This window comes from Neophocaena asiaeorientalis, unplaced genomic scaffold (assembly GCF_003031525.2).
Source record: "Neophocaena asiaeorientalis asiaeorientalis breed wild unplaced genomic scaffold, Neophocaena_asiaeorientalis_V1.1 scaffold114, whole genome shotgun sequence".
Classification (NCBI taxonomy): domain Eukaryota; kingdom Metazoa; phylum Chordata; class Mammalia; order Artiodactyla; family Phocoenidae; genus Neophocaena; species Neophocaena asiaeorientalis.
The window spans coordinates 7615097-7641715 of record NW_020173116.1 but is presented as its reverse complement, the minus strand read 5'-3'; the positions used below and the strand labels follow the sequence as shown (position 1 = coordinate 7641715).

The 26619-nt window shown below is 53.3% G+C and overlaps 2 protein-coding genes and 1 long non-coding RNA gene across 5 annotated transcripts in view; 2 read left to right on the top strand and 1 right to left on the bottom strand.

Annotated features, from left to right (window-relative positions):
- KANSL3 (KAT8 regulatory NSL complex subunit 3) overlaps window positions 1–5719 on the top strand; it is a 62970-nt gene extending 57251 nt beyond the window's left edge. The window contains exon 22 of the mRNA XM_024743700.1: window positions 5303–5719. The gene's annotated coding sequence lies outside the window, so the exon portion shown is untranslated. The remainder of the gene's footprint in view (window positions 1–5302) is intronic.
- A 5639-nt stretch (window positions 5720–11358) lies between these two features.
- Window positions 11359–23831, bottom strand: ARID5A (AT-rich interaction domain 5A). Of its 2 annotated transcripts, XM_024743705.1 has the most exons (7): window positions 23700–23831; window positions 16245–16360; window positions 14690–14810; window positions 14278–14330; window positions 13736–13833; window positions 13322–13481; window positions 11359–12959 (listed from the first exon to the last, which is right to left on the bottom strand). In XM_024743705.1, the coding sequence occupies exons 1-7, from the start codon at window positions 23701–23703 to the stop codon at window positions 11730–11732; spliced, it is 1782 nt and encodes a 593-aa protein (XP_024599473.1). In that variant the 5' UTR covers window positions 23704–23831; the 3' UTR covers window positions 11359–11729. The 2 variants fall into 2 exon arrangements, with proteins under 2 accessions (XP_024599473.1, XP_024599474.1); XM_024743706.1 differs by lacking the exon at window positions 14690–14810 and having other exon boundaries at window positions 11698–12959; window positions 23700–23731.
- Window positions 16407–18312, top strand: LOC112398900 (uncharacterized). 2 transcript variants are annotated; one of them, XR_003003094.1, is made up of 4 exons: window positions 16407–16453; window positions 16625–16848; window positions 17036–17154; window positions 17390–18312. It is a non-coding gene; the product is annotated as an uncharacterized LOC112398900 (long non-coding RNA). The 2 variants fall into 2 exon arrangements; XR_003003093.1 differs by lacking the exon at window positions 17036–17154.
- Window positions 23832–26619: the final 2788 nt, after the last annotated feature.

The following is a 26619-nucleotide window of genomic DNA, read 5'->3' as shown; positions in this document are numbered from 1 at the left end:
ACCTAAGTCTGGTCACAATGTTCCTGCAAACCTCCAATAAGACAAATGTTATTCTCTATTCTGCAACTTTTTATCTCTATATGAATGAAAAGTGTCATACCTTTAAAGGTCAAGCCTGGGAGACAGCCTTGAGAAAGGGGTATGATGTATATTTCAGGCTTTAGGCAACAGTCTTTTATTATTTGAGACAAAGATGTAGAGCCAGCATGACTAGTACAGGCAACAGAGCACAAAGGTTAGAGCTAAAGGAATAGATCCAATGTGGAGTCACGTTCGTTCTCTGTTACAGGTGGGTATTAGGAACAAATACTCCAGTCTCCTCTCCTGCCTCTCATCTCCTGCTGGTGCTTTCCATGGGCTAAACCCAGGTGGAAGCTAGAAGGCAAAGCAGAAGTCCATATAGGTCAGCATCCTAGAATAGTGTTCTAGGACACAAAGCAGGGCAGAGAGGGAGAAGGATGAATCTGGAGGGGCAAACAGAATAAGCAACACTATATATATATATATATATATTAAAGGATCCCCGGGGGGTCCCCTTCTTTTCTTTAATAAATTTATTTATTTAATTTATTTATTTTTGTCTGTGTTGAGTCCTCGTTTGCTGCATGCAGGCTTTCTGTAGTTGCAGCAAGTGAGGGCTACTCTTAGTTGTAGTGTGCAGGCTTCTTATTGCGGTGGCTTCTCTTGTTGCAGAGCACGGGCTCTAGGCACGCGGGCTTCAGTAGCTGCAGCACACGGGCTCAGTAGTTGCGGCGTGTGGGCCCTAGAGTGCACGGGCTTAAGTAGTTGTGGCGCGTGGGCTCAGTAGTTATGGGGCACGGGCTTAGTTGCTCCGCAGCATGTGGGATCTTCCCAGACCGGGAATCGAACCCATGTCCCCTGCACTGGCAGGTGGATTTTTAATCACTGCACCACTAGGGAAGTCCCTTCCTGTTTAAGGCTGAATAATATCTCATTGTATGTATATACCACATTTTGCTTATCCACTCATCAGTTAAGGGACACCTGGGTTGCTTCCACATTTTTAGCTGTTTAATAATGCTTCTGTGAACAAGGGTATACAAATATTTCTTCAAGACCCTGCTTTCAGTTCTTTTGGGTATATACTCAAAAGTGGAAGTGCTGAATCATATGGTATTTCTATTTTTAAATTTTTGAAGAACCACCGTATTGTTTTCCCCAGTGGCTATGCCATTTTACACTCCCACAAGCAGTGCATAAGCTTTCCAATTTCTCCACATCCTCTCTAACCAACACTTGCTGTTTTCTGGGGTTTTTTTGTTTGTTTGCTTTTTAATAGTAGCCATCCTAATGGGTGTAAGCTGGTATTTCATTGTAGTTTTGCTTTGCATTTCTCTAATGATAGTTGAGCATCCTATCCTGTGCTTATTGTCCATTTATGTATTTTATTTGGAGAAATTTCTGTTCAAGTTCTTTGCCTATTTTTTCTGTTGAGTTTTGGAAGTTGTCTATATATTCTGGATATTAATCCCTTATCAGATGCATGATTTGCAAATATTTTCTCCCATTCTGTGGGTTGCCTTTTTACTCTGTGGTTAATGTCTTTTGATGCAAAATTTTTAGTTCTTTTAATTTTCATGAAGTCCAATTTGTCTATTTTTTTCTTGTATTACTTATGCCTTTGGTATAATAACCAAGAAATCATTGCTGAATCCAGTGTTGTGGAGCTTTTGTCCTGTGTTTTCTCTAAGAGTTTTATTGTTTTAGTTCTTACATTTAGCTGTTGATCCATTTTGAATTTAACTTTTCTATATGGTGTTAGGTAAGGTCTAACTTCTTTTATGTGTAGATATTCAGTTTTCCCAGCACATTTTGTTGAAAAGACTATCTTTTCCCTATTGAATAGTCTTGGCACCTTTGTCAAAAATCATTTGACCATATATGTGAGGGTTTACCTCTGGGCTGTTTATTATATTCCATAGGTCTCTATGTCTGCCTTTATGCCAGTTCCACACTGTGTTGATTGTTGTAGCTTTGTAGTAAGTTTTGACATGAGGACTGTGAGCCCTCCAGTTTTGTTCTTTTTCAAGATTGTTTTGGCTATTGAGGGTCCCTTGAGATTCCATGTGAATTTTAGGATGTGTTTTACTATTTCTGCAAAAATCATCATTGGGGTTTTGATAAGGATTGCACTGAATCTGTAGATTGCTTTGGGTAATATTGACATTTTAACAATACGTCTTCCAATCCCTGAACATGGGATGTGTTTCCACTTACTTAGGTCTTCTTTAATTTCTTTCAGCAGTGTCCTGTTATTTTCATTGTGTAAGTCTTCACCTCCTTGTATTTTGAAAAAGTGGGAAGGATTGGCATTAGTTCTCCTTGAAATGTTTGGTAGAATTCACCAGTGAAGACATCATGTTTTCGATTTTTCTTTGTTGGGAGATTTTTGTTTACTGATTCAATCTCCATACTAGCTATAGATCTATTCAGATTTTCTATTTCTTCGTGATTTAGTCTTGGTGTTGGTTTTGTGTTTCTAGGTATTTCCCCATTTCATCCAGATTATCTAATATTTCGGTGTGAAGTTGTTTATAACACTCTCTTATAAGTCTTTTTATTTCTGTAATGCCCCCACTTTCATTTCTGATTTTTAGTAATTTGTCTTCTTTTTTTCTTGGTCCATCTAGCTAGAGATTTGTCATTTTTTAAATCTTTTTGAGAACCATCTTTTGGTTTTATTGATTTTCTTTTGTTTTTCTATTCTCTGTTTTGTGTATCTCTGCTCTAATCTTTATCATTTCCTTCTGCTAACTTTGGGTTTAGTTCTTCTTTTTCTAGTTCCTTAAGTTGTTGATTTAAGATCTTGCAGGGGGTTTTGTTTTTTGTGTGTGGGGAGGTTAAATTGAAGTATAGTTGATTTACAGTATTGTGTTAGTTCAGGTGTACAGCAAAGTGATTCATTTATATATATTTTTTCAGATTATTTTCTATTATAGGTATTATGAAATATTGAATATAGTCCCCTGTGCTGTACAATAAATCCTTTTTGCTTATCTATTTTATATATAGTAGTGTGTGTCTGTTAATCCCATGCTCCTAATTAAGATTTTGTCTTTTTTAATGCATTTATAACTATAGATTTCCCTCTTAGCACTGCCTTTGCTGTGTCCCATAGATTTTGTTATATCATGTTTTCATTTTCTTGGGGTTTTTTTCAAAGTTTTATTTTTCCTTTTTTATTGAGATATAATTGACATATAACATTGTATTAGTTCTAGGTGTACAACATAATGATTTGATATATGTATATATCAGGAAATGATTATCATGATATTTAAAATATCCATCACCACACACAGTTACAAATATTTTTTCCTTGTGATGAGAACTTTTAAGATTTACTCTCTTAGTAATTTCCAAATGTACAATACAGTATTGTTAAGTATAGTCACCATGCTGTAAATTATATCCCCAGGATATAATTATAACTGGAAGACTGAAAATTGTACCTTTTGACCACCTTCACCCATTTTGCCCACCCCCTATCTCTCACCTCTGGCAACCACTAATCTGTTCTCTGTGTCTTTGTTTGGGGTTTTTTTAGATTCCACATATAAATGAGATCATATGGTATTTGTCTTTCTCTGTTTGATTTACTTCACTTAGCAGAATGCCTTCAGGGTCCATTCATGTCACAAAGGGCAGGGTTTCGTTCTTTTTTATGGCTGAATAATATTCCACTGTGTATATACACCACATTTGCTTTATCGTCATTTGTCACTGGACACTTAGGTTGTTTCCATGTCTTAGCTATTGCAAATAGTGCTGCAGTGAATGGGGGGGTACATATATCTAGATAGTGATTTTGTTTCCTTTAGATAAACGCCCAGGAGTGTAATTGCTGGATCGTAGGGTAGTTTGTTTTGTTCTGTTTTGGTGTGTTATATGGCTTGCAGGATCGTAGTGCCCCCTGCAGGGGAAGCGTGGTGTCCTAACCACTGGACCACCAGGGAATTCCTGTGGTAGTTTTGTTTTTAAGTGTTTCCATTTTCATTCATCTCTAAGTATTTTCTAGTTTTCCTTGTGATTTCTTTTTTCGTCCATTGTTATTTAAAAGTATATTATTTAATTTCTACCATTTATGAATTTTCCAGTTTTAATTTTGTTATTGATTTCTAACTTCATCCCACTGTGGTAAGAGAAGATACTTTTAATGATATCTATCTTTTGCTATCTATTGAGACTTACTTTATGGCCTAACATATGATCTATCCTAGAAAATGTCCCATGTGCACTTGAGAAAAATGTGTATGCTGTTGTTGTTGGGTGAAGCGTTCTATATATGTCTGTTAGATCTAGTTGGTTTATTGTGTTAAATCCTCTATTTCCTTACTTTTGTCCAATTGTTCTATCTATTATTGTGAGTGGGGTATTAAAGTCTCTATTACTATAGAAATATTTGTCCCTTCAATTCTGTCAGTTTTTGCTGCTTCTTTTTTTTTTTTCTCTGATGAAGCCTCTCTTCCTGGCTTGAAGATGGCTGTCTTCTTGCTGCATCTTCACATGGTCTTTCCTCTGTTCAGAGAGAGAGAGGGAGGGAGAGATCTGGTGTCTCTTCTTCTTCTTCTAAAGACACCAGTCATATTGAATTAAAGCCCCATCCTCATGACCTCACTTAGCTTTAATTACCTCCTTAAAGGCCCTATCTCCAAATATAGTCACATTGGGGGTTAAGGCTTTAATATTTGAATGGGGAGTGGGGGACACAATTCAGTCCATAACAGATCTCAATGGCCAGATCTGGGTCATGGCTTCCACCTGCCAGGAGACTGGAGAAGTGGGGAACAGAATTGTTATGATTGGCTTACATCCCATGCACAGATCTGACTTGTGCTTTCCAAGGCCTGGTTCTACTCTAGTCCTTCACGTTTATGAGCCACCATCTCCTTTCCATCCTTTTCTTAAATTACCCAGCTGATTCCTATTGCTTATCTTCAAGGAATACTACTAAATAGTTATTTAAAAAATAGTAATGACATGTGATATATATATATATTTCCATTTTGCTACATCGGCAGCCGGGAGCAGCACCTGCCACATAGATGGGGTTGAGTAGCAACTTCAAGAAGCGGTTATGGCTTGTGTCTTTGTTGTGTCTCCCTTCTGTTCTTCCTGAAATTTTAATAAAATCTTGTTTCTCTCCCTGCCTAGTTTCAACTGTGTGTGTGTGTGTGTGTGTGTGTGTGTGTGTGTGTGTGTGTTTAAGGGGGAAGGGGATGAGGCTTGGCCCATATTTCTGAAGCAGTAGTCAAGAGTTGGTTCTATCCTTTCTCCAAAGCCAGGTGGGGAGTTGGCCGAGGTCACTGCTCTCCAGGGCCACCAGCATTCTGGGCTGATGGGGTGAGGAACAGTTCTCCAGAAAAACCTGGGGATGGCTCCTGCGCACGTAAGAGCCCTCTGGGAACCACTCAGAGGCGGCTGGGGAAAAGGGTCCTGATGTCGACTACTAGGCATAAGTACCATAGTAATTATTTGGGTGGGCCTAGGACACCTGTCCTATGGAGGGAGGGAGGATTGGGGATTGGTGGTGAACGGGAAACACTGACTGCCCTCAGGGAGCCTACAGTCTGGGGGGAAGGTACAGACTTGTAATAGGTCCTGCACAGCAGGATGGGAGAAGCACATGGGATGGGTACCTGAGCCAGTAAGTCTTCCTCAGAAGGCTTCTGAGCGAGGCTGGAAGGAACAGTGGGATCCATGAAGGGAATGTTTTTCAGGTCAATGTTTTCTGTGCTTCCAGATCCGAGGGAGGGCCAGGCATGCAGGGGAGCTGAGGTGGTGCCTCAGGGCTCAGCCCAGACAGAGGTTGCCTTGGGGGGTGGGGATGCCATGGGGGTAGGGAGTCAGGAGACTGGGAGGAAGCAGGGCCAGTAAAGAGCCTTCCCACTAAGGCATCTGGGGTTTAACTTGAGGGCAGTGGAGTGCATGGGCCAGGTTTATGCAGGGCGGTGAGCTGATCAAAGTTGGAATGATTCTTTTAATTTATCATCTCCTGACTTCCCCAGTACCCAAGGCCATCTCAAATGCACCACAGTTACTCCACAAGGGATGCTAGAATTGTTCCACTCTACTCTTGGAGTTGATCCTAGATAATCTCTCTCCACACAGCCCACGTGGAAAGACTTTTTTTTTTTTTTTGCACGGTTGGGGCCAGCCTACCTGGATCTCTCCCAAGAAGCTGCCTTCCTGATTACTACCCAGGCATTCAACTCAGTAGCTCATGGGCAGGTGATGTCCAACCCAAGCTTCTAGGATTTGGCTCCCCAGCCCAAACACTGCTCCTCCACAACCATTGCTTATGTGGGAGGGAAACCAGACAGCTCTGCACAGGACCTGTGGCTGAGACGTGGCAGTGAGGTCAGGGACCTAAGTTTAAGTTAGACAGCCTATCATCAGGTGGTCACCAGCTAGTCATCATGCATACACATGGCAACTCTGTGGCAGGTGAGCATCCTCTCTCTCCTGGGCCCTTGGCAGACATCACTAATCGATTATATCACTTTCACACTGAGTCAGCCCAGAGCTGCAGACAAACCACCATCAATCAGAGCTGGTACCTGGGATGAAGCAGATTTGCCATTCTTGTCCCAGACCAGACAGGATCCAAAGGTCAGGGTGACTCTGAGTCAGAAGCCAGGCTGGAGAGCAGCGGTCCGTACACCAGGAATTTCAAAGGCCCTGAGGTAAGGAGCTGAGCAGGGGGTGGTCAGGCTGGCCAAGCAGAAGTGCTGGGGGGGAGTTGATGGCTCACATTCATCCGTAACTTCAGTTTACAAAGCACCTTCACTAAGTGTCCATGACTCCTGAGGTAGAAATTACTTACTTCCATATTACAGGTGAGGAAACGGAGGCCCAGTGAACCCTATTCGTCTGGTGTCATCAGCATGGCAGCTACGGTTTTGGTCTACCTGGCAGACACACTTCCTGTGAGGTAACACAGGTAAGCACAGGACCTGAGATCAGACTGTCTCCTGAAAAATCTGTCCTTACCCTGAGACCGCCGGGGGAGAAGGCAGCAGAGCTGAGCCAGATGGCAGTGGTGTGCTGGGAAATGCGGGAGCGCCGGCTTGGGGAGGATGCGAATCCTCTCACTTTGGCCTAGTTCAGGCTACCAGCGTGATATTGTTGAATGCAGGGCTGGGAAGAGAGGCTGTTGGATGGACACCCCAGTGGACAGAACCTCCCAGTGGGAGCCAGCTCAGGGCAGTGCCCCGGAGAGGGGCTCAGGGTCGGTGCCTGCACAACCTGGTTGGTCAGCTCTCCCTGCAGTCCTGTGAGCCGCGCAAGCTCTTTCCTGCCTGGGTGAGAGCTCATTCCTGTTGTTTGCAAGTATAGGGCCTGAGCATCCTTCCTGAACCGTGGGGGAGTGGGTCTCAGGGCTGGGGATCTGCCTTCCACCTCCTTGATCTTTCCTCCCCACCCCCTGCTCCCTCAAGGGAGGGGTGACCAGGCCAGGAAGGTGGTAGGAATGCGGAACATCAAGCCAAGAACCCGACAGTCAGGATCGTTGGTCGGTCGTGGAAGGGGTGGAGGCGGGGAGGCAGCCCCTCCCCGCCTGGAAGCCCCTTCCTGCTCTCCCTCCAGCGGCCCCTTCCCTCCTGGGCAGCCTCACAAACACAGCTGGGCAGTGGCTCCACTTGGCATGGCCCAGAGTGGGGCAAAGGCTTTTGATACCTGAGGAGCCGGGCAGGGGGGTACCTGTGCCCTTGTCCCATCCACCCATCACCGCCTGCCCCTGCAGCCTGGAAACCAGGGGACACTGCACAGGTGACTCTGCAGTGACCCAATTCTGCCCTGCCCTCCTGTCTGGAAGCCCTGTTAAGTTTTCCAGCAGGACATTCTTGGAGTTACTTGCTCAGGAAGCAGGCCTGGCTGATCTTAAAACAGAGCAAAAGCCGCCGCCTAGCGTCTGAGCGGCTGCAGGGCTCCAGCTTGAATGTGGGAACGCCCGTTGTCCTCGGGAGACCAGGTGGCCAACCCAGGTTGGGTCCCTCGGGATTGGCGACAAGCAGGGCTGTAGTGGATGGGCAGGTATACCGTGACCAAAGGACAGCAGCCACCACTGAGCTTCAGGCAGTGACCTCCACGTGTCTGGAAATTCTGATTTTTAAAGAGAAGCTCAATACCCAAATTTTTATGTGAAATCTCTTGACTTTTAAATGCTGGCAACTAGTTACAAAAACATTTTTTAAAATTACATGGGTTCAACTAAACACATCTTCAGGCCACCATCTGCAGCCTCTGGTCTTGAGCCTAAATGGAAATCTCTCACTTCCCAGCCAGCCCTTCTAGTACCTCCCTCCCACTGCCAGCCCATGGCTGTGCCCACCCTGAGCCCGCTCCCCTGCAGCCCCTCCTACGCTACCCAACCCACAGTGGCCTGAGCCACCCCCTGCTTCCAGACCCCCTGGCTCCCCGCTTTGAAGGTCACACCAGAATAGGACACCCACACCGTGTCCTTGCTGCAGTCACCCACAGACCCTCGTGTCCTCCCCAGTCCTTGTAGACAGCAGTCCTCGCCCCAAACCGCTGCTGTCCTACTTGCGCTGATTTTTGTTTTAATTTTAAATTTTTTTTAATTAAATATTTTTTTTTTTGGCGGCGAGGCATGCGGGATCTTAGTTCCACGCCCCCTACAGTGAAAGCTGGTTTCAAGGCTCCCACATCTCAACTTCTCTGGTCCCGACCTCCTCTCCTCCAGTGATTTCTCTCACACCACTCAGTCCCACGAACTCACGCAATAACCAAAGTGATTTCAGCCGCCCCCTTACGTTCCCAGCTCACCTCCTCTGGTGGCCATGGCCCTCTGAGCCCACAGGGACCCGTGTCCTGGGTCCCCCACTCCCTGCCGTCCTCACCTCCCCTGCCACTGCTCCCCGAGCTCACACTGCTCCAGCCTCGTAGCTTTCCAGATCCTCAGACACGTGCCTGCTCCTGCCCTGGGGGCCTTGATCCTCCCTGTCCCTGCTGCTCTGCCCCCAGAAGCTCCCAGAAGCCTCTGTCTCCTCCTCCAGCCATTGCTCAGATGCCACCTTCTACCTCTCTGGCCATTGTGTTTAAAACGCCACACCCTAGAAATGGACAGTGGTGATGGTCGCCCACCATTGTGAATGTACTCAGTGCCTGGAAAGACTACTTAAAAATTGTACTTAAAAATTGTACTTAAAAATGGTTAAAATGGTAAAGGTTATGCTAAGTTACGTTTGCCATAACAAAACTGCACAACCCACTCCCAGCCCTATTTTTCTCCCCAACGCTTCTCCCGACACTCTGTATTTTATTCATTTTTTAATTGACTGCCTCCCCCATAGGGCGTCAGCTCCACGAGGGCAGAAACTTGAAGGTTCTGTCCACTGGGGTGTCCATCCAACACCTAAAACAGCACCTGGCACCCACTGGAAATAGACCGTGTTTGTCAAACGGCCTCTACTTAGACTGTCCCTGGGAAAAGGGCTGGGACTGTGGGGACATCCCTTTCAGAGTCGCCTCCACTCACCACCGCCGACAGCTCAGACACCACAGATGGTTCGGAAGGAGTCCTAAAAAGACCCTGAAACATGGTTTGTGCCTCAAAGGCAGATGCTGGCCTGTGGGTCCCCAGGGCAGAGTCAGGGACTGTTGGGACAGGGCAGGTGACACAAAGGAAAGAGTATAAAAACCACGATGACCTGGGGTGCACCTGTCCGCCTAGGGCGGCAGTGCCAGGAAGCATGTACAGGGTGCCCTTCCAGCGAGCCAGGCACTCCACTCAGCCCAGCCTGGCACCTGAGGCTATGGGACCTCTGGGAGCTGCTGCTTCATTTGTAAATAGGGATGGTGCCATCCCCGGGAATTGAGAGGAGTGAGGAAAATCATGGAAAGCTAGCACGCCGGAGCTGCAGGGCACAGGGCACAGGCTTTCCAGGAAGCACGTCCACTTTCAGCCCTGGTGTTCACTGATGCCCAAGCAGAGCCACAGCCTCCCCCACCCCCGCCCCCGCCCCCGCCCAGGGACCAGCTCAGCGTGAGGATACTCACATGGAGAGGAGTATTTCCCAGAGCAGCCTCCAGAGGGCGCCACCATCACGGCTCTGAGCCACCCGAGCTCAAGTTTTGCTGCCAGGCCACCAGCCCACCTCTGTGCCAGGGTGAGGCCGCTGTGGCTTTGCAGATGAAGGGGACCCCAGCAACCATGCCCTGTATCAGGCAGGGCCCCACACACAGCAGATGCCCCTACCCAGGGGGTCTGTAGCCCAGCACCCAAGGCACTTGCAGGGAGGGTGGCCAGAGAATTCTGTCCTCTCCCTGCTCCTCGTCAACCACAGAGACTCCAGAGGCTCAGAGGGATGGGAGCACGTGGGTGCTGCGGGAGCTGGGAACTCAGGCTACTTGGGCTGGCGCCTGGCTTCTCCCCAGAGGAGGAAGGGAATCCAGACATGTCCCGCAAAGCCTGAGTGTTCACAACAGCGGTGACCACCTGCCAGATACCCATCGCCAGCTGATAAACCTGATGCCGTAAGTCAGGACCCTGAGGCCAATAGTGGCACTGCCCTTCCAGAAACCTGTATGAAGTTCAGCACGCAGCTGTGCCTGGCTCCCGAGAACAGGGGCACCCCTCCCACTGAGACAGGCAGGGGCACACTGCTCCCCAGGCAGAGCCTGTAGGAAGGAGGGTGTTAGGCTGCACGGTTTGAGCCCCTGGAGCAACCACATCTGAAATATGGCAGATGCCCCAGGCCAAGATTGCAGCCTTCACCCCTCTCTTTCTCTCCAGGTGCCCCCAGTAGGAACCTCCTGTGCCCCACACCCTTGTGTCGCAGGCAGCTGGGGGTGAAGCGGGGGGCTCACCAGGAAGATTCAGCAGCAGCCTGGCAAGTCTGCATCCACCACCAGGGCAGACCAGCGCTTCCTGCTCACACCCTCAGCCCCCAGGGGTGCTGCAGGGCATCCCACCAGCCAGGCCCTGTGGCTTAGCTCAGAGCATTGGAGTCACGCCTGAGTGCACAGCTCTGCTCCCCCACTTACCTGCCGGGGAACCTGGGTAAGTCCCCAGCCCTCTCTGCGCCTCAGGCCCCATCTGTACCATGAGGTAGACAAAAGGCAGCTGTCCTGAGGCGCAACTAGCCAAGCGGATTGAAGGCACAGGACGAAGGGCACAGCCTGCCGAGGTATGAGCGGGAGGCTGGCTTTGGCTCTGGGTCCACTCTTCATTGGGGTGATGGCATCCCAGGCCCGAGCAGGTGCTGGGCAGGTCCCTCTCCTTGGCTCCCCTGTGTCAGCCTGTGGGAGGCGCCACCCACAAGGGTGCCCCCACCTTGCCCTTGCAAAGGTCCATGCCACACATACCTCAGGGCGGCGTGGATTCACAGGTGTTTTATTGGCTTTTCCGTAGGCAGCCTGGATGCCTCACGCTGCTGACCGTCCCCTCGACCCCTCACCCCACTCCGGGCCTCTGTTCTGGGGCCCCGGCTGGGAGCTGTCAGCCTGAACGTCTTCTCCCAAGGCCTTGTAACCATGGGTCCCCGGCCCCTGGGCTGGTGCTGCCCCAAGACATAAACCCACTTTTCTCACTGCCTCTCCTTGGGCCAGGCTCCCAAGCCGAGGGCGCATCCCTGCGTCAGGCACAGCCGAGTTCTCCTGAGGAGTGGGCTCCACCCCAGAGCCCTTTGGCAATGCCTACCCATCCCAGGCTGAGTCAGACCCTGTGCAGTGTTGCGGGCTCAGTCCTACAGCTTGGTGTTGAGGTGGAAGGAGAAGTGGGGCACTGCATAGGTTGTGGCAGGTGGCACGTGCCACGCAGATGAGGCTGGGCAAAGTCTGTGACGCAGGGCACTGTCGAAGGATGTGGGGGGGAAGTGCATCAGGCCAGCGGCCATGGGTGAGGGTGCTGCAGTGGCCAGGAGGTGGGCTGGGAAGGCCGGGATGACCAGGGGGCTGAAGGGGAGTGTGGCCTGGCCCTTTAAGGGGTCCAGGGTGCTGGCGAAGTTCAGTGGGCAGCGCAGCATGGTGCCCCTGCAGGCCTCTGGGAGGGTGGGCCCCAGGGCCGGGCCCAGCAGGCAGGAGACGGCCAAGTCGGGCCCCACAGACTTGGTCCCGCACTCCTTGGCATCCACCTCCTTAAGAAAGGGAGACACTGCCCGCAGTTTTTTGCCGCCATGGACCAAGCCCTCTTCCTCCAGGCTGCGCTTGTTGCCCAGGCCTGGGCTGCTTGGGAAGGTGGTCAGGGGCACAGGGCTCTCGGCAGGGAGCTTGGCCATGGGGGACACCCAGCAGGCTTTGGGTTTGGGGTAGAGGCCACCCCTTCTGGAGCCTCCCTTGTGGAATGCAGAGGGGTGGTCGGCATCCCCGCCCCACACCCGCTGGGGCTCTTTGGCTGGCAGCCCCTCTTCTTTGCCAGGAGGCCCTGATAACACCCCATCTTTAAGACTGGGGAAGAAGTCCCGAGGGTGCTGGCTGATAGGCTTCAGCACCTCGGTGGGGTAGGCGTGGAAGCAGCCAGTGAAGATGGGGGCTGACGGGTGAGGGCCCACCTGAGCCTCCTCCTTGAGGCTGCCACCAGGGCCCTGTGTTCCCTCCGGAGGCGTCAGCCGGTGCCTGGAGTTCTCAGCCTGCCCTCCTGGGCTCCAGGGATTCTCCAGGGGCCGAATAGCTGGGGGTGCCTGGGGCTCCCCACCTGCCCCGTGGCGACAGCCCTCCTCCTGGCACTGCAAGGCCTCCGCCTTGCTCACCTGGGCCAGAAGCTTCTTTTTGGCCAGTGGTGACATGATACCATGTGTCCCTTTGCAGTAGAAGCTGGACAGAAGCCGCCTGTAGGCCTCAGGGCAGCCGCTGGCACCCACGAAGGGCAGAGAGGGCCCAGGGGCTGGGCCTCGCTGTTCCATGCCGTCCCTGGAGGGCTCCTGGCTAGGAAGCCTTGCCAGGTCAGGGGCATCTGTTTTGGTCTTTCCTGGCATCATCTGGAAAGAGAGAAAAGGCCAGGCCTCAGGGCTGGGTGTGAGCCATGCACCCTGACCTGGGCACTTGGTGACAGCAAGGTCCCAAGGGGGCACCCAGGAGCCTCTGCTAGCCCTTCCAGCACCTTTGTGCAAAATTTTCAAAAGGTGTCCCATCCTCTGAATAGACACAGCCTGGGGTCAGGACACAGGAACTGGTGAACGGGGTGAACGGGGTGCAGACTGGAGTTCAGGCCCCACCCACGCACCCACCAGTGCTGCCCTCAGAGGAGGTTCTGGGTGTCCTAGGCAGGGAGCCCTGCGGCCAAGGTGAGGAGAGGTACGGGGCGCTGTGAGGGGCAGGGCACGAGGAGGCCAGAGCTCACCTGGTCCACCCGCTTCTCCTCCTTGGCTTTCTTTGGCCTCTCAGTGGCCCCGTCATCCCCCCGATGCTCCTTGGCCATCTTGTACTGCTTCCTGGGCTTGGAGGGGGGCAGGGGCTTGTCATCCTCTCCCTTCAGGTGCCGCACGTACGGGAGGACCAACCTGAGGAGGAACCAGGCACGTTGACCAGGAGGCCAGGCTGGCAGCAGGCTCCCACCGCTCCAGGCCCACCCGGCCTCCTCCAGCCCCGGACCGCGAACACCCCTGCCCGGCAAGCACACAGACAACCCACGGGGGCCCGCACTCTCCCTCATCTCGTCCAGGAGGCCTGCAGTCTGCCCTCCCCGCTCAGGGCCCTGCTGGTCCAACCCTGGGGGTGAAGGCCCAGGGCCTGTGAGCTGGGGGCCTGGCCGTACCTCTCGTAGTGGCGGCGCGTGCACGTGGCCGCACTGGTGCTGCCCGGGCTGCCCCCCAGCTCGTCATACACATTCTTCCAGAGGCGGCGGCCAGTCACCTGCAAGGACGCCACGTGAAGGCATGGCCGGCGGGCACCCCCTGGCCGCGGGGTCCTCACAGCTCAGGGTCCCCACTTGGATGCAGTTTTGCAGCTGCTTCTCCAGCAGTGGGGCGGCGAGGTTGGAGGGGGCTCCCCTGGCCGCCAGCCAGGTCTCCCGCCCAGGGGCCGCCCGAGTGCTGGCCCAAGCAGCTTTCCAAGCATGAGGACAGAACAGATGGGAAAGAGAGGAAATCTTGCTTTGAGCAGCAAAGTAGCAGCGGGCGAGGCGGGTCCCTCCTTCTCCCCGTAGCACACAGGGGAACTGGGGAAAGGGCAGGGTGTGGGACGCTGCCCCGTCCTCCTGTCTAGGGGTAAGGGCAGCTCTTTTGGGCTCACTCTCTTCCCCCAGCTTGACGTGCCAGGAGATGCAGCAGGGTGAGGCCTCAGAGGTGCTGTCCTTACCAGCTCATAGGCCCCCAGCTTCTCCACGGCCTTGTAGATCTTCCACAGGTTAACTGGAGAAAAGAGAGGGCAGGGCCACTCTCAGTCTTGGAAGGAGGAAGGGGTAGCCAGCAGCCTGTCCCCCTGGCCCTGTCAGGCAGGCACAGAACCAGCACGTACCCAGACAGGGCCACTAGGATGGCTAGGCAGGCCACGCCCCGTGCACTGGGGGCCCAGTGGCCCAGTGAGGATGGAAATCCAGCCCCACCCACTGCCAGCCCTGTGCCTGGAGGGGGGCACCCTTTCCGTGTGCAACCCCCGTGGGCTGGCGGCGTCCAGGGTTACCCATAACGGAGGTGCTCCCCGATGCCCTGCCTGGGTGGGGGTCCCCTGCCGGGCGCCCCCCCTCCCTGCCTGCACCCCAGGGACGCACTCTGCTTGAAGCCGAGATGGGGCACCCTCTGGATGGGCGTGTGTCGCTCCTTCATGAACTTGTAGAGGCTGACCAGGAAGGCCTGCTCCTCCTCCCGCTCCCCGCCTGCCTCGGGGGAGTCCTGGGGAAAGAACACGAGGCAGCAGCATGAGCCCTCAGGTGCTGGGAGGCTGGGGACGGGCGGAACCTCGGGCTGCTGGGGAGGAAAGAGATGCGTGGCCCCCAGGCCCCCGCAGGAGGGAGCAGACCCCCAGACCCAGCTCTGGGCTGCACTGCTTGTTCCTGGGGTCAAAAAGGCACAGGTGTCAGCTGTTAGTGCCCAGAACCCCAGGTCAGGGTCCACAGAGGCCCTGGGAGCTGCCCTGCACCTTCTCCAAGTTTCTGACCACTTCTTCCACTTGTCACATCTGCATCTCAGCTCCTCTACCACACTGTGAGTTCCTGGCGGTAGGCGCAGTGTCCCCAGGGCTCCCAGCAGCCCCTGTGGTCCAGGTTGAAGGAACAAAAGTGCCCGGTGCTCTCTGGCTCTGTGGCGCCATGCCACCAGGCCTCTGTGACCCGCCCATCCACGTGCTTAACTCAGGGAGGGGAGACCCTGTCCTGGGCTCCAACTGGCACTTCTGTCAGATGCACAGGTCTTTTGGTTTCTGCTCTCGGGGGGAATTTCTGCCGATGCTGTTCACGTGGCTGGTAGCTCAGGGCAGGGGGCTACTGTTAGGCTGGGGCTGAGGTCCTGGCAGGACAGACCCCAAACACGAGAAGGACGAAAAACACCAGGGCCTAGAACCGTGCAGAGAGACACGTGCTCCAAAAATATTCAAGTACCATGTCCGTGATTTTGACTAATCAAAGACCTCTGGTAATAAACAAGCCACCTCATATGTTAATGCACGAAATTGGCACACACTGGAGCCCAAGGCAGCTGTTTTCTGGAGCCTCAGAATGAAGGCGCTCTGACCACAGCTCTTCAAATGAATGTGCTCTTCTATTCCTCTTCTCTGAACTCCAGGCAATCTGTTAAAACCTGTTCCCACTTGCAGCTACTCTTCTACATGAATTAGGATTTCTACTCCAGCCTGTGCCACCAAAGCAAATGGCTGAAAAGCACGACGCTGAGGAGTTGAGGCTGACCACTCTGACCACGCTGGTCAACACAGCTGCGTTGATCTCACGAGGTGACTCTAAGGTCCATGTTATCAATGTGGATGGACGGAAGGATGTAAATGTACTTTTACATCGTAGAATAGTGCTTTTATCTGTTTCATACATCAGGGCTCCAGGTAATCCTCATTTGATAAAAGGGTTCTGCTATAGAAACCAAGCCTGAAACCCTAGCCAGGGGTGATGGGTGAAGCCTTCCTGTCTGCCCCGCTCCCAGCACCCAGTGCAGGACCCAGGACAGCGGGGCTGGGCCCCTCTCCAGGCTCTCTGCAGTATGGGGGATAGGGAACACATCTCCAGGGAGTCTCCATGTTCACCTGGGAAGCTACACACAGGTGGGGTGGGGGTGAGGGAGGGGCAGGGAAGAGGGCCCCTGGGGGGTTGTCCAACTCACCTCCAGCTGGACGGGGCTCTGGTTCCTGTTCTGCTCAGTGTCGGGTTGAGGAGACACAGGTGGGTCTAGGGGGTCGCCATCCTCTGACTGTTTCCTTTTGCCTTTGACAGGAGGTGCTGGAAGGCGAGGAAGAGGGAGAGAAGGGGGGAGGAGGGAGAGAACGTGAGATGCTGGCAGGGAGGAGCGGGCGGCAGGAGGGCCAGGTGGGGGTGAGTCCTCGCCGCCGTCCTCTGCTGCATGTCCTCTGCACACAGTCCCGGCTGCTGCAGGCAGCCCTCTAAACACACACAGGGCTCCCCCGACTCTACCCTCCTCCCCCCTCTCAGCCCCACCAGGCCCCGCCCACACCACACCTGACACTTTTCCTTCCTCCATTCCAGCCCTCTGCCCACAACTTCGAAGGAAACCCTAAATCACCTTGGGGTCAAGTGACAGGAGACCGGCACTGGGGCCGTGGTGCTCGGGGAAATCATGTCTCCAAAACCTGCCCCACATTCAGGCAGAAAGTTTGGGAAAGCTGCAGAGGCTTCCATGATTGTGGACCCACAAAGCACCACGGGGGACTGCTTGGACCATAAACCCTCCAGAAATAATCAAGAAGAGGGTAAGTTCCTATTTGTGAAGCACCCAGCCTTTGCCTGAGGCATCAGCAGAGTCCTCACTGCCCCTAATTAGGCCACACGCTCCCCTCACCTGCACGGTTCCTGGTGACCCTTCAGGTCTCACCTGACAAGTCGCTTCCTCGGGGTGGCCCTTCCCAGCCCCCAGCCAAGCACAGCACTTCTCTCTAGTCATCCTCTAGCCATCCTCACACCATCCAGATGGGCCATCCAGACTGAGATGCCCACGGCTCGTCTGGCCTCCTGAGAGCTTCGTGAGGCCGCCCAGCAACCCACAAAGTAGGTGGTAGGTAAGCGAGAATGAGTGTCTCACAACAACCTGACAGAGGGGAGGGAGGAGCCAGGGGCTTGGTTTTACTAAGGGCGTCCTGAGAGCTGATGGCTGCAAAGACACAGCACCCCTGCCGCTGCCAAAGCACAGCCACTGGGAGCTGCTCTGGCTGGCAGCAGGTGTGAGACCGGGAGCCCATGTCTTCTGACCTTTTCTTTTTTTCTTTCCTTTCTCCTTTTGGTTAATCCTGCAAGAACTGTCCTGGTTCGCTCCAACTCAAGAAATCCTTACTGCTGGGAATGTGCAAGATTCCCCCTCCAACCCAGACAGAAAAAGAATCTCCTTAAGAACAAGAAACCCGCGCCAGAGTGACCCACAAGGTCAGCAGTACCCAGAAGCACGAGCTGCAGAACCTCCAGCCGCTGGACAGTGTCTCCTTGGGTAGCTGTTCACAAGGGTGCTGTGCAGGGTCTTGGCTCTGGGTCCCTGGCCCTTTCATGTATGTTCTCTCATTGAGTCCCAGAGGAATCCCATTTTAAGGGAGGCTGGGGGGACTGAAGCCAGAGAGGTTAAGTTGCTTGCCGCCCTGAGGGACCAGATTCAAAACAAGGTCTGTCTGACCACCAGTCCAGGGGCCTGGCCTCACCACCACTGCGGCTGCTGTATCACCAACATTGCGAAGCCTTGGTGGAGAGTCCAAATAAACCGGGAAGAGAAACCGAGCCTAACACTTGTCAAGCATGAGTTGGGCCTGGGCCGTCCTTGCAGGCTGGCTCCTGACCACTGGAGACACGGTCAATCTCCAGAAATAAGTGGGTGCTAATGACTGCCCCCCAAAAGACTGATGCCTTTCCAGCCAGGTCCTTGGGCGACTCTGTGCCTCAGTCTCCCCTTCTGTGAAATGGGGAGAGAAGGACGCTGGAGTCCTTTGCTAACTATCCATGAATCCCAAAGCCTTCTAGGTCATGGGCACGCCTGCATCCTCCTGTTTTTCTCCTTTCCCTTCCTGCCTTCTCTGCTCTGCTTTCACATCCTCTCTCCCTTCTTGCCTGAAGCAAAAATGCTCAGCTCCGAAGGAGTCTCTCCATCGTGTTCCTGTGATGGGGCTTCTCACTGAAGCCCTCTCGCAAATTTGCTACAAGTCAGTCACTGTCCTCGGGCCTCAGAGAAATAAGGTGGCGGGACCAGGGCCCACTGGAATCACGCGGGGAGCATTTAACAGACGTGATGCCTGTCTCCCACCCCACCCCCGCCTGAGTTTGATTTAAGGTCCTGCAAGGGGCATCAGAGTTTAAAGCTCCCCAGGGGAGCTGAGAGGGCAGACAGGTTGAGAGCCACCAGGCCAGAGTGGCCCTAGTCCCTCCTGCTCAGTTCCAGAGTTGGTGAGCTCTGCCTGGGCCATTCTCTCCTGGGAAAATCTCCTGGAGTCAGGCACTTGGGTTACCTGGAAAGGAGGTCACCAATCTGAGCTGTTTAACTCCGGACGGGAAAGGGATTATAGAGCCACAAAGGGAAACACTCTATCTCTGTGTGCGGCTGAGTCCCAGAGTGCAGGCGGCCTCCATTCTCTCGCACCCAGGACTGGTGTTGTGCTCACTCATCCTGGCAGGGCCTTCTAGGCCCACACCCTTGCAGCCCCGATGAGGTAGGGCAGGGAGAGTCTTTGCCCTCCTTCCCCAGCCTGTCCTGTCCCTGGCTGTCCTATCCTTCTCTTCCCCAATCATTGGTAGATCAGGGTTCCGGGTAAATCCTCATTTGGAAAAAGAGTTCTGCTACAAGAAATAAGTTTGAAACCCCCTGCTGTAGGTGCCGGGTGAGTCCTCCTGCCTCCCAGAATCCCAGCTGCCGCTGAGTGACCGCTGCTGCCATGAGCCACTGAGTTCCTGTCTTGCCCTGAGCTTATGGGTGTATAGATCCCCTCTGAGCACAAAGCTTCAGATGCCCTGTTGTAATGGAGGTGGATTCAGTTACAAAAAAAAACCTCTGCTCTCCAAAGGCATGCCCTTCAGACATCGCCTTTTCCATCCAGGAAGCAATAATGACAATAATGGTTATTATTTATGTTTACTTTAATCTATCTGGAATCTGTAAGGTATGAGGGGCTTCCCTGGTGGCACAGTGGTTAAGAATCTGCCTGCCAATGCAGGGGACAAGGGTTCGAGCCCTGGTCCGGGAAGATCCCACATGCCGCAGAGCAACTAAGCCCGTGAGCCACAACTACTGAGCCCTAGTGCCACAACTACTGAAGCCCGCGTGCCTAGAGTCCGTGCCCCTCAACAAGAGAAGCCACAGCCATGGGAAGCCCACGCACCGCAACGAAGAGTAGCCCCCATTCGCTGCAACTAGAGAAAACCTGCGTGCAGAAATGAAGACCCAACACAGCCAAAGATAAATTTATAAGGTACGAGATAGGGGTTTAACCATACTTCCCCATGGGTGGGTGGTCCCAATATTGACTGAGTGATCTCCTCCCCCAATAATCTGAAATGCTACTTTTCCCACAATCTGCAGGCTTGTAAGGAACACTTTAGGGGCTGGTTTTGGACTTTCTCTTCTGCTTGATTCACTGTGGAATGCTGGACCCATGCACAGTTTTAATTTCTGTAGCCTTGTAACACAACGTACTATTCAGAGCATAAGTCCCCCATCATTACTCCTCTTAGAAAATTCCTTCTGAAGTTTAGGATAATTCTGTCACATAGAAAGGAAAGAAGAAAAAAAGGAAGGGAGGGAGGGAGGAAGCAGCGGGGTGGGGTGGGGGAGGAAGAAAAGAAAAGAAGAAGAAAAACCACTGAGGTTTTGATTGAATTGCATTTACATTTAGAAATTACTTTGAAAGATTAATAACATCTTTCTGATAGGGCATCTTCCTCTGCGGGACCACGTGTCTCCCTCTGCAGTGCTCAGAGTTCTTGCTCACAGGCCCTGTGCATCCCTGTTGAGCTTATTTCCCGAGTTTTGTGCAGCTAGGCAACAGTGTGAGAAGAACCCTGACAATGACAGCAGGACTAAGCTCACAGCCCGCGGCCATTTCCTCATCTCGGGGGCCCTTGTGACCCAGCCCCTCACTGGCAGCGAGGGGGCGTGGCAGGTGCTGGGCAGTGGGATGGCTCAGGCCCCTCCTGTGTTAGGAATCTGTCTCTGTTCGGCTCCATGGCTCTGTGGAAGTCAAGCTTAACCCTAGATCCTAATACCACAGCAGTGAAGAGGTTAATTTCAGTCGCTGGCTGCAAAAGAGGAGATTCCCAAAGTGAAGCCCACCTGTTCTCAGGCCCCTCTCTCCCTCTCCTTCCACACTATGTACTCCACCAACTGACACCAGTCTCTGCTAGGCCCTGGAGTAGGCACTTCCGTACATTAGCTCCCTACATCTTCCCAGCACCCAGTGGGTATTATTTCCCCCCTTTAACGATACAACACCTGAGGCTCTGAGAGGATCAATAACTTGCCTGAAGTCACACAGCTGTCTAGTGGCAAAGCTGGGATTTGGAACCAGTGCAGTCTGCCTGTCCCAAGACACTGAACCTTGAGATCTAGAGTTTTTTAATGGGAGCAGGGAGACCCCAAGTTCCTTCTCTGTGCTCAGAGGGTGCCCATTTGCCCACCCTCCCTGGGGGATCTGCAGTCTCCCGCCACAGCATTCCTGTTAGTCTGAGATGAACTGAGAGCAGATGAGCCTGGGGCAGGAGGAGGGACGGGGAGGGGGCTCTGACTCCACACAGGTGCTTCTGTACCTGTCTGTAAGGTGGGTGTGTTAGACCCCCCATGGGCCCAACGTTCTAAGCAGAACAAAGCAAGAAACGAGGCTCCCCCTACCAACCACAGTTGACTGTGTGCACATGTGTGCGCGCATCCCTCAGTGAGATCCGAGGTCTGCCTGTCCTGCTCACTCCTCGGTGTGTCTCAGCGCCTGGAGTCCTGCCCAGCAGAGAGCAGGTGCTCCAAAAACACAAGCCCCACTGAGCCTTACCGGTGCAGTACGAGCTACCTGACCTCACACAGTGCTTCTGAGAGCCGCCCAGCTGTGCCTAGTTCAAGGCCTGCCCCTCTCTCTCTTTCTCTCTCTCTCTCCTCCCCCCGCCCCCTCCCCCGCCTCATTCACCCTCGGTGTGATGGAAAGGAAGCAACACTTCCTTTCATGAAAAGTCACCCACTGGGAGCACCGTGTCAATTACCACAATAATGGTAACAGCAGCCTCAATAACAACCAGCAGACGCGGCCACACCTCCTCGCCTAAGGCCGTTGGCTTAAGTTTCTCTTAGCTTGAACTGGAGCTGAAACAAAGACAGCCTTTGAAGCGGCCAGTCCACTCTGTGGCCCAGGAGCCGGCTGCCTGGCAGTCTCCGTGTGGAGCTTGCTCCAGCGTGGTTTGGGGAAGGGGGACCTGCCAAGGGCTGCGCTCCAGCCAGCGCTAAGGACAGACGGACGACCGGGACATGGAAGCCCAGAGGGCACAGGGTGCAGCTCCCGACCCAGCCCTGCCTCTGGGTCTCAGCTGGGGGAAGAGGGGGGTCAGCATCTAGGTACATCTGGGGCCAAGGTGACAGCCTTGAGTGTAGAAAAGTGGGGGCATGGGGGCACCAGATACGACACTGCCAACTCCCAAGCCCTGCTGGAATTCGGCCGCCCTTTAGCCGGCTCTGGGATATCCTAAAAGACCCTGTTCCAGGATGGGGCTGAATCCCCACTGTCCCTCCCCTCCAAGTCTGGGTGATGTTTGACAGTAACAGTAACGGCTCCATCTATGGACCGTTTCCTGTGTCCTCACGGACTACATTTCCTGCACCTACTCCACCTATGGGGGAACCAGGCTTGGCAGCGGCTTGTCCAAAACACTGGCCAACAGTAGAGGCACAGCCAGGACGGAGCTGTGTCAGCTGCCTGACCTCTGCCTGGGGCACTCGTTTGCCTCTCAGCTTTTCCGCTCCGCTCCTAGAGCACCCCACACCCTCTGCCAAGGATGGCTCTCCAAGTCGGTACCACAAGGTCCCAGAGGGAGGGTGGGCCATCCCAGGCCAGTTTCCAGAACCATTGCGAAGGGAGAGGGGGCGGGGTCTTAGAGGCCTGATTCGTCCTCACTGCCAGACCAGGGCTGGTCTGTAAAACTCAGTTTCCCAGACTCTAACTCATACAAGAAGGGGCTGATTCCGTGAGGTCTTTTCTACCTCTGCCGTTCCAAGTTCGAGGCCCCAGACGGGTCCCCGGGGCTTGTACGGACTCTGGAACTCCACTCCCGTGGCCCAACCCACTAGCTGCCATCTCCCATCCCTCCTCTGCCCTAACACGGCCTGTGGGCGCAGAGACCCCAAGCCCCCAACCCTGGTGCTCGGGAGGGGACAAGAAGCACCTGGTATCCTCTCCTCGGCCCCGCGGACCCCTCCTCGATAGCTGACGACCCCGCAAAAAAAGGGACCCGGGGTCTGGCCAGCGAAGTGCCGCCGTACCCGCACCCCGAGACTTCGGGGGTCCGGCAGCCGGCGACCCCCACCCCTATCCCAGCGTCCGCGGGACTGGAAGACGAGAGCCCGGCCTGGCCGCGACCCCTGAACACCCTGCGCAGGGACCGAGACGAGGCAGCCGTGTCGTGGTCCCAGGCTCGGACTGTGCGCGAAGCCAAACTTCTCGCACGCTCGCAGCCCGCGCAACGCCACTCCTCTTCTCCCCCCCACCCCACCGCCCCCATCACTCCCGGGGCCGCCATCCCGTCCCTCCTGGAGACCCGAGGAGAGAAAAAAGAGACAAGAGAAAGATGCGCCGAGCAAAAAGGGAAGCTACTTCTTCCCTGTCGTGGGGAGCGTGGGGTGGTGTGTGTAGAGGAGGGTGGACAGGAGACAAGAAGAGAAGAGACCAGAGAAGAAAAGAAAAAAGGGAAGGGAAAAGAAAAAGAGAAAGGGTAGGGGGCGAGGAGCCGGTAACCGCCGAAGGATCAGCACGCCCCTCGGCTGAAAGAGGAACAGTTGATTCTTCAAAATGCATTGAGCAAGTTCTTCTAAGCCCGCGCAGAGTCACTTTCAGGAAACGGCGGCCGCAGTGGAAAACGTCCCGCGCGCCCAGCGGACCCCGGTGCCCCTTTCTCGGCGGCGCCGAAGGGTTCTGAGAACCACCGGGATGTGACGTAGAGAGGGGGTGGGGGGCCGGGGGTGCTGCAGGCAGAGAACTGCTGCGGACAGCTGTCACAACAAATTAGCTGAGACCAGCTCGAGATTGAAAACCACAGCAGGAAGTGGGATGACAGAACCGTACAGAACTTGGTAAATTTCAGTCAAAAGGCGACAAGAGTTTCGAGATAAACGCCCGGGAAGCCCCTGGCCGCCAAAACTTTTTGTCTTTTTTTCGAAGAGCGCGCGCCGACACCGGGCCTCACCCTCCCGCTCGGGGCGGGGGGAGCGGGCGCCCCGGTCCAGGCTAGATCCCCACGTCCTCGCCCTCGAGTCCACCCCCGGCCCCGCTAGCCCCCCAAGGCAGCACCGACGGCTACGAACGCCGGGGGAGACCTGGCGCCGCAACTTCGCCCTCCCAGGGGCCGCCAACCCCATCCCGGGCCTGACCACAGAGCCGCTTACCCATGGCCCGGCGAGGTCCAGCGGCTCCAGCCCGAGATGCTCCGCACGATCCTATTTCCCGACCCCGCGCTCTCTGCGCTACTGACCCACCGCGCAGCTTGCCAGCCGCCTACCCGCGGCCCCGCCTCGCCCCGCCCGCCCCCGCTCCGCTCTAGGCTCCGGTTGGCGGGTCCGATTCTTCCGCGAGGGACAGGGACCGCCCCCTGAGGCAGGGGAACTCTGGGAGTTGTAGTGTGCTCTTCCCCTCCCCAGTCTCCGAGACCGCGGAACTATGCTGCTCACCTGGAGAGACTGAGGCAGGACACCCAGGAGTCACTGCTGCCTTGTGCCTCTGGAGGCAAAACTCGAGCCTTGGAAAAATCCTCCTTGCTCCTCAGCAAGGAACTGGGGGTCTGGGTGGGGTGAGCAAGGCCCTTCTGACTTTGACTTGAACTCGGTGTAAGGCATTGTCCATCTCTCTCCCAGCCCAGCATATAAGTATTGATGGTTGGTGTTAGCTAAACAAGGACCCCGCCCAAAGTAGCAAGTCTTTGGCCAAAGCTCTGTGGGGTCCCAGAAATGCCTGGGACAGGAAACCTGATATATGTGGACCGCCAGTGTCCACATATATCTCAACGACAGAGAGGACAGCTACAAAGTGAGCAGTCAAAAGAGGGGGCATGACCCCTGCTTGGAGGGGTGAGGCTTTGGGTGGAGTGGGGGCCCGAGGAGATGCTGAGCCAGCTGCAGCAGGACTTCTGCTGGAGGGAAAAGTAACTCAGCCATACTGACATCACAGAAGAGGAAACCGAGGCTTGGGTTTGAGAGCTCAAGGTCTGGAAGCATCACTCACAAGCCAAAAGGTGGAAGCAACCCAGAGTCCACTGATGGATAAATGGGTGAACTGCGGTTTGTACATACAATGGAATATCACTCAACCTGAAAAAGGAAGGAAATTCTGACATGTGCTACAACATGAATGAACCTTAAATAGACCAGACACAAATGATAAATACTGTATGATTCCACTTAGAGTCAAATTCATGGAGCCAAATAGTAGAATGGTGGTTGCCAGGGGCTGGGGGGCAGGGGGAATAGGGAGTTAGCGCTTAATCTGTACAGAGTTTCAGTTTTGCAAGATGAAAACGTTTGGGAGATGGATGTTGGTGACGGTTGCACAACAATATGTACTTAATGTCCCTGAACTGTACACTTAAGAATGGTTAAAATGGTCAATTTTTTGTGATACATATTTTACCTCAATTTGAAAAAAGAGCCTAAGGTCTCAGCATATGGCTAGCTAGGACTTAAACCCTGTTCCTAATACAAGAGTAGGCACCCACAATTTTGTTGATTAGTTTCAATACAAACAGCTCTATGCATTTCCTAATTTTATAGGATAAAACAGGCTCTCAGGAATTCCCTGGCGGTCCAGTGGTTAGGACTCCACGCTTCCAATGCAGGGGGCATGAGTTCCATCCCTGGTCGGGGAACGAAGATCCCACAAGTCTTGTGGCCAAAAAACAAACAAAAAACAGAAAAACTGAGGCTCTGGAGGATTAATCAGCTCAAGTAAATCAGCTGGTAAGTGGTGGAGCCTGAGCTAAACACAGGCATCAGAGCTCCAGTACAGGCCCCTTCAACCGTTTCCCTCAGCATCTCTTGGCAGTGCTGTTTAACTGAATCAGGGACCATGGCCTGAGGAGGAGAAAGCGTAAGGGGGAAGATTTGAGTGCTGGTGAGGACATGGTGGGTCTGCAAGATGTCCAGTGGTAGCTGGCACTGAGGCCTGGAATCCAGGAGCAAGGCGCAGATTGGAAATACAGATGGTTAAGGAGCCCTTGTACCCAGGCACCCACCAACCAGGTTTGCATCAATTACTGCCCAGCCATCACCCTAAACAAATGGACCAGGATTGTAGGTTGGTGACCCTGAAACCCTGTCCCTTACCCTTTGGCTCTGAGATGAAAGAACTCTCCAGGCTCAGCCCAGAGTGGACAACACTGTGGGCTCCCTTGTCTACCCCATAATGGGTTGGTTTGTAAAGGCCAGTGCTTGTAGATTTGGTAACAGACACGTCATCAACAATAGTAACTGCCTAGAACAACTGTTATAACGGTGACTATAATAGTGCACCCCACTTCCCAGTTCACAAGCGCGCTCCAGGAGACCTGAGGCCGTGGTGGTAGATGCTGCGTGGAATGCCATCAGGTAGCTTTGTCCATTCTTTTTTTTTTTGGGGGGGGCATGCTGCACAGCTCACAGGGCCTTAATTCCCCAACCAGGGATCGAACTTGTGCCCTTGGCAGTGAAAGCTCAGAGTCCCAACCACTGGACCACCAGGGAATTCTCTCCATTCTATAAGGATTGTTTGCCCAAGGTTCAGGATGGAGACCAGGACGCTGCCCTCACCATCCCAATCTAGGCCAACCCCACCCTCCCAGATTGGATAGACTCACTGCCTGATAAAGCAGCAGCTCATCCCACACGGGATAGAGTTATTCTGCCACCCGGGCAGCCCAGCACACTCTTCCAGGCAGTGGCTGCTGTGCAAAGCCTCAGCAAGTCCACACCTGCCTGTGCCAACCTGGGAACAATATGATCTAAATTTAATTGCCACCTGCGGCAGCTGTTTGCAATAGAAAGTAATTTACAACAGCCAATAAATCTTGCAGAGGAATGACATCTCCATTTGCTTCCCTAAAAGCTGAGGCCCGCGTACCACAAAAAAAAAAAAAAAAAAAAAAAAAAAAAAAAAGCATAAATACATCCATTGCTCAAGCCACTATCTCACACACCTCCACCTCGAGCTCACAGACACCCTCCTCCTGCATCTCCCAACCATCAGCTCCCAGCCCACGATGGGCTGAGAGAAGTAGCCTAGGTCCTCAGTGTCTTGGTGTCTATGTCTCAAATAAAATTTTTTTTTTTTTTTTTTTTT

Bases quoted from the DNA above. Each gene is read 5' to 3' on its own strand.
- ARID5A (XM_024743705.1), bottom strand. The intron at 14,811-16,244 runs GTGAGTTGGACA...TTCTTTCCCCAG, and splicing joins AGAGCCCCGTCCAGCTGGAG to GACTCCCCCGAGGCAGGCGG. The intron at 13,482-13,735 runs GTACGGCCAGGC...GTTCCTCCTCAG, and splicing joins ACGCGCCGCCACTACGAGAG to GTTGGTCCTCCCGTACGTGC.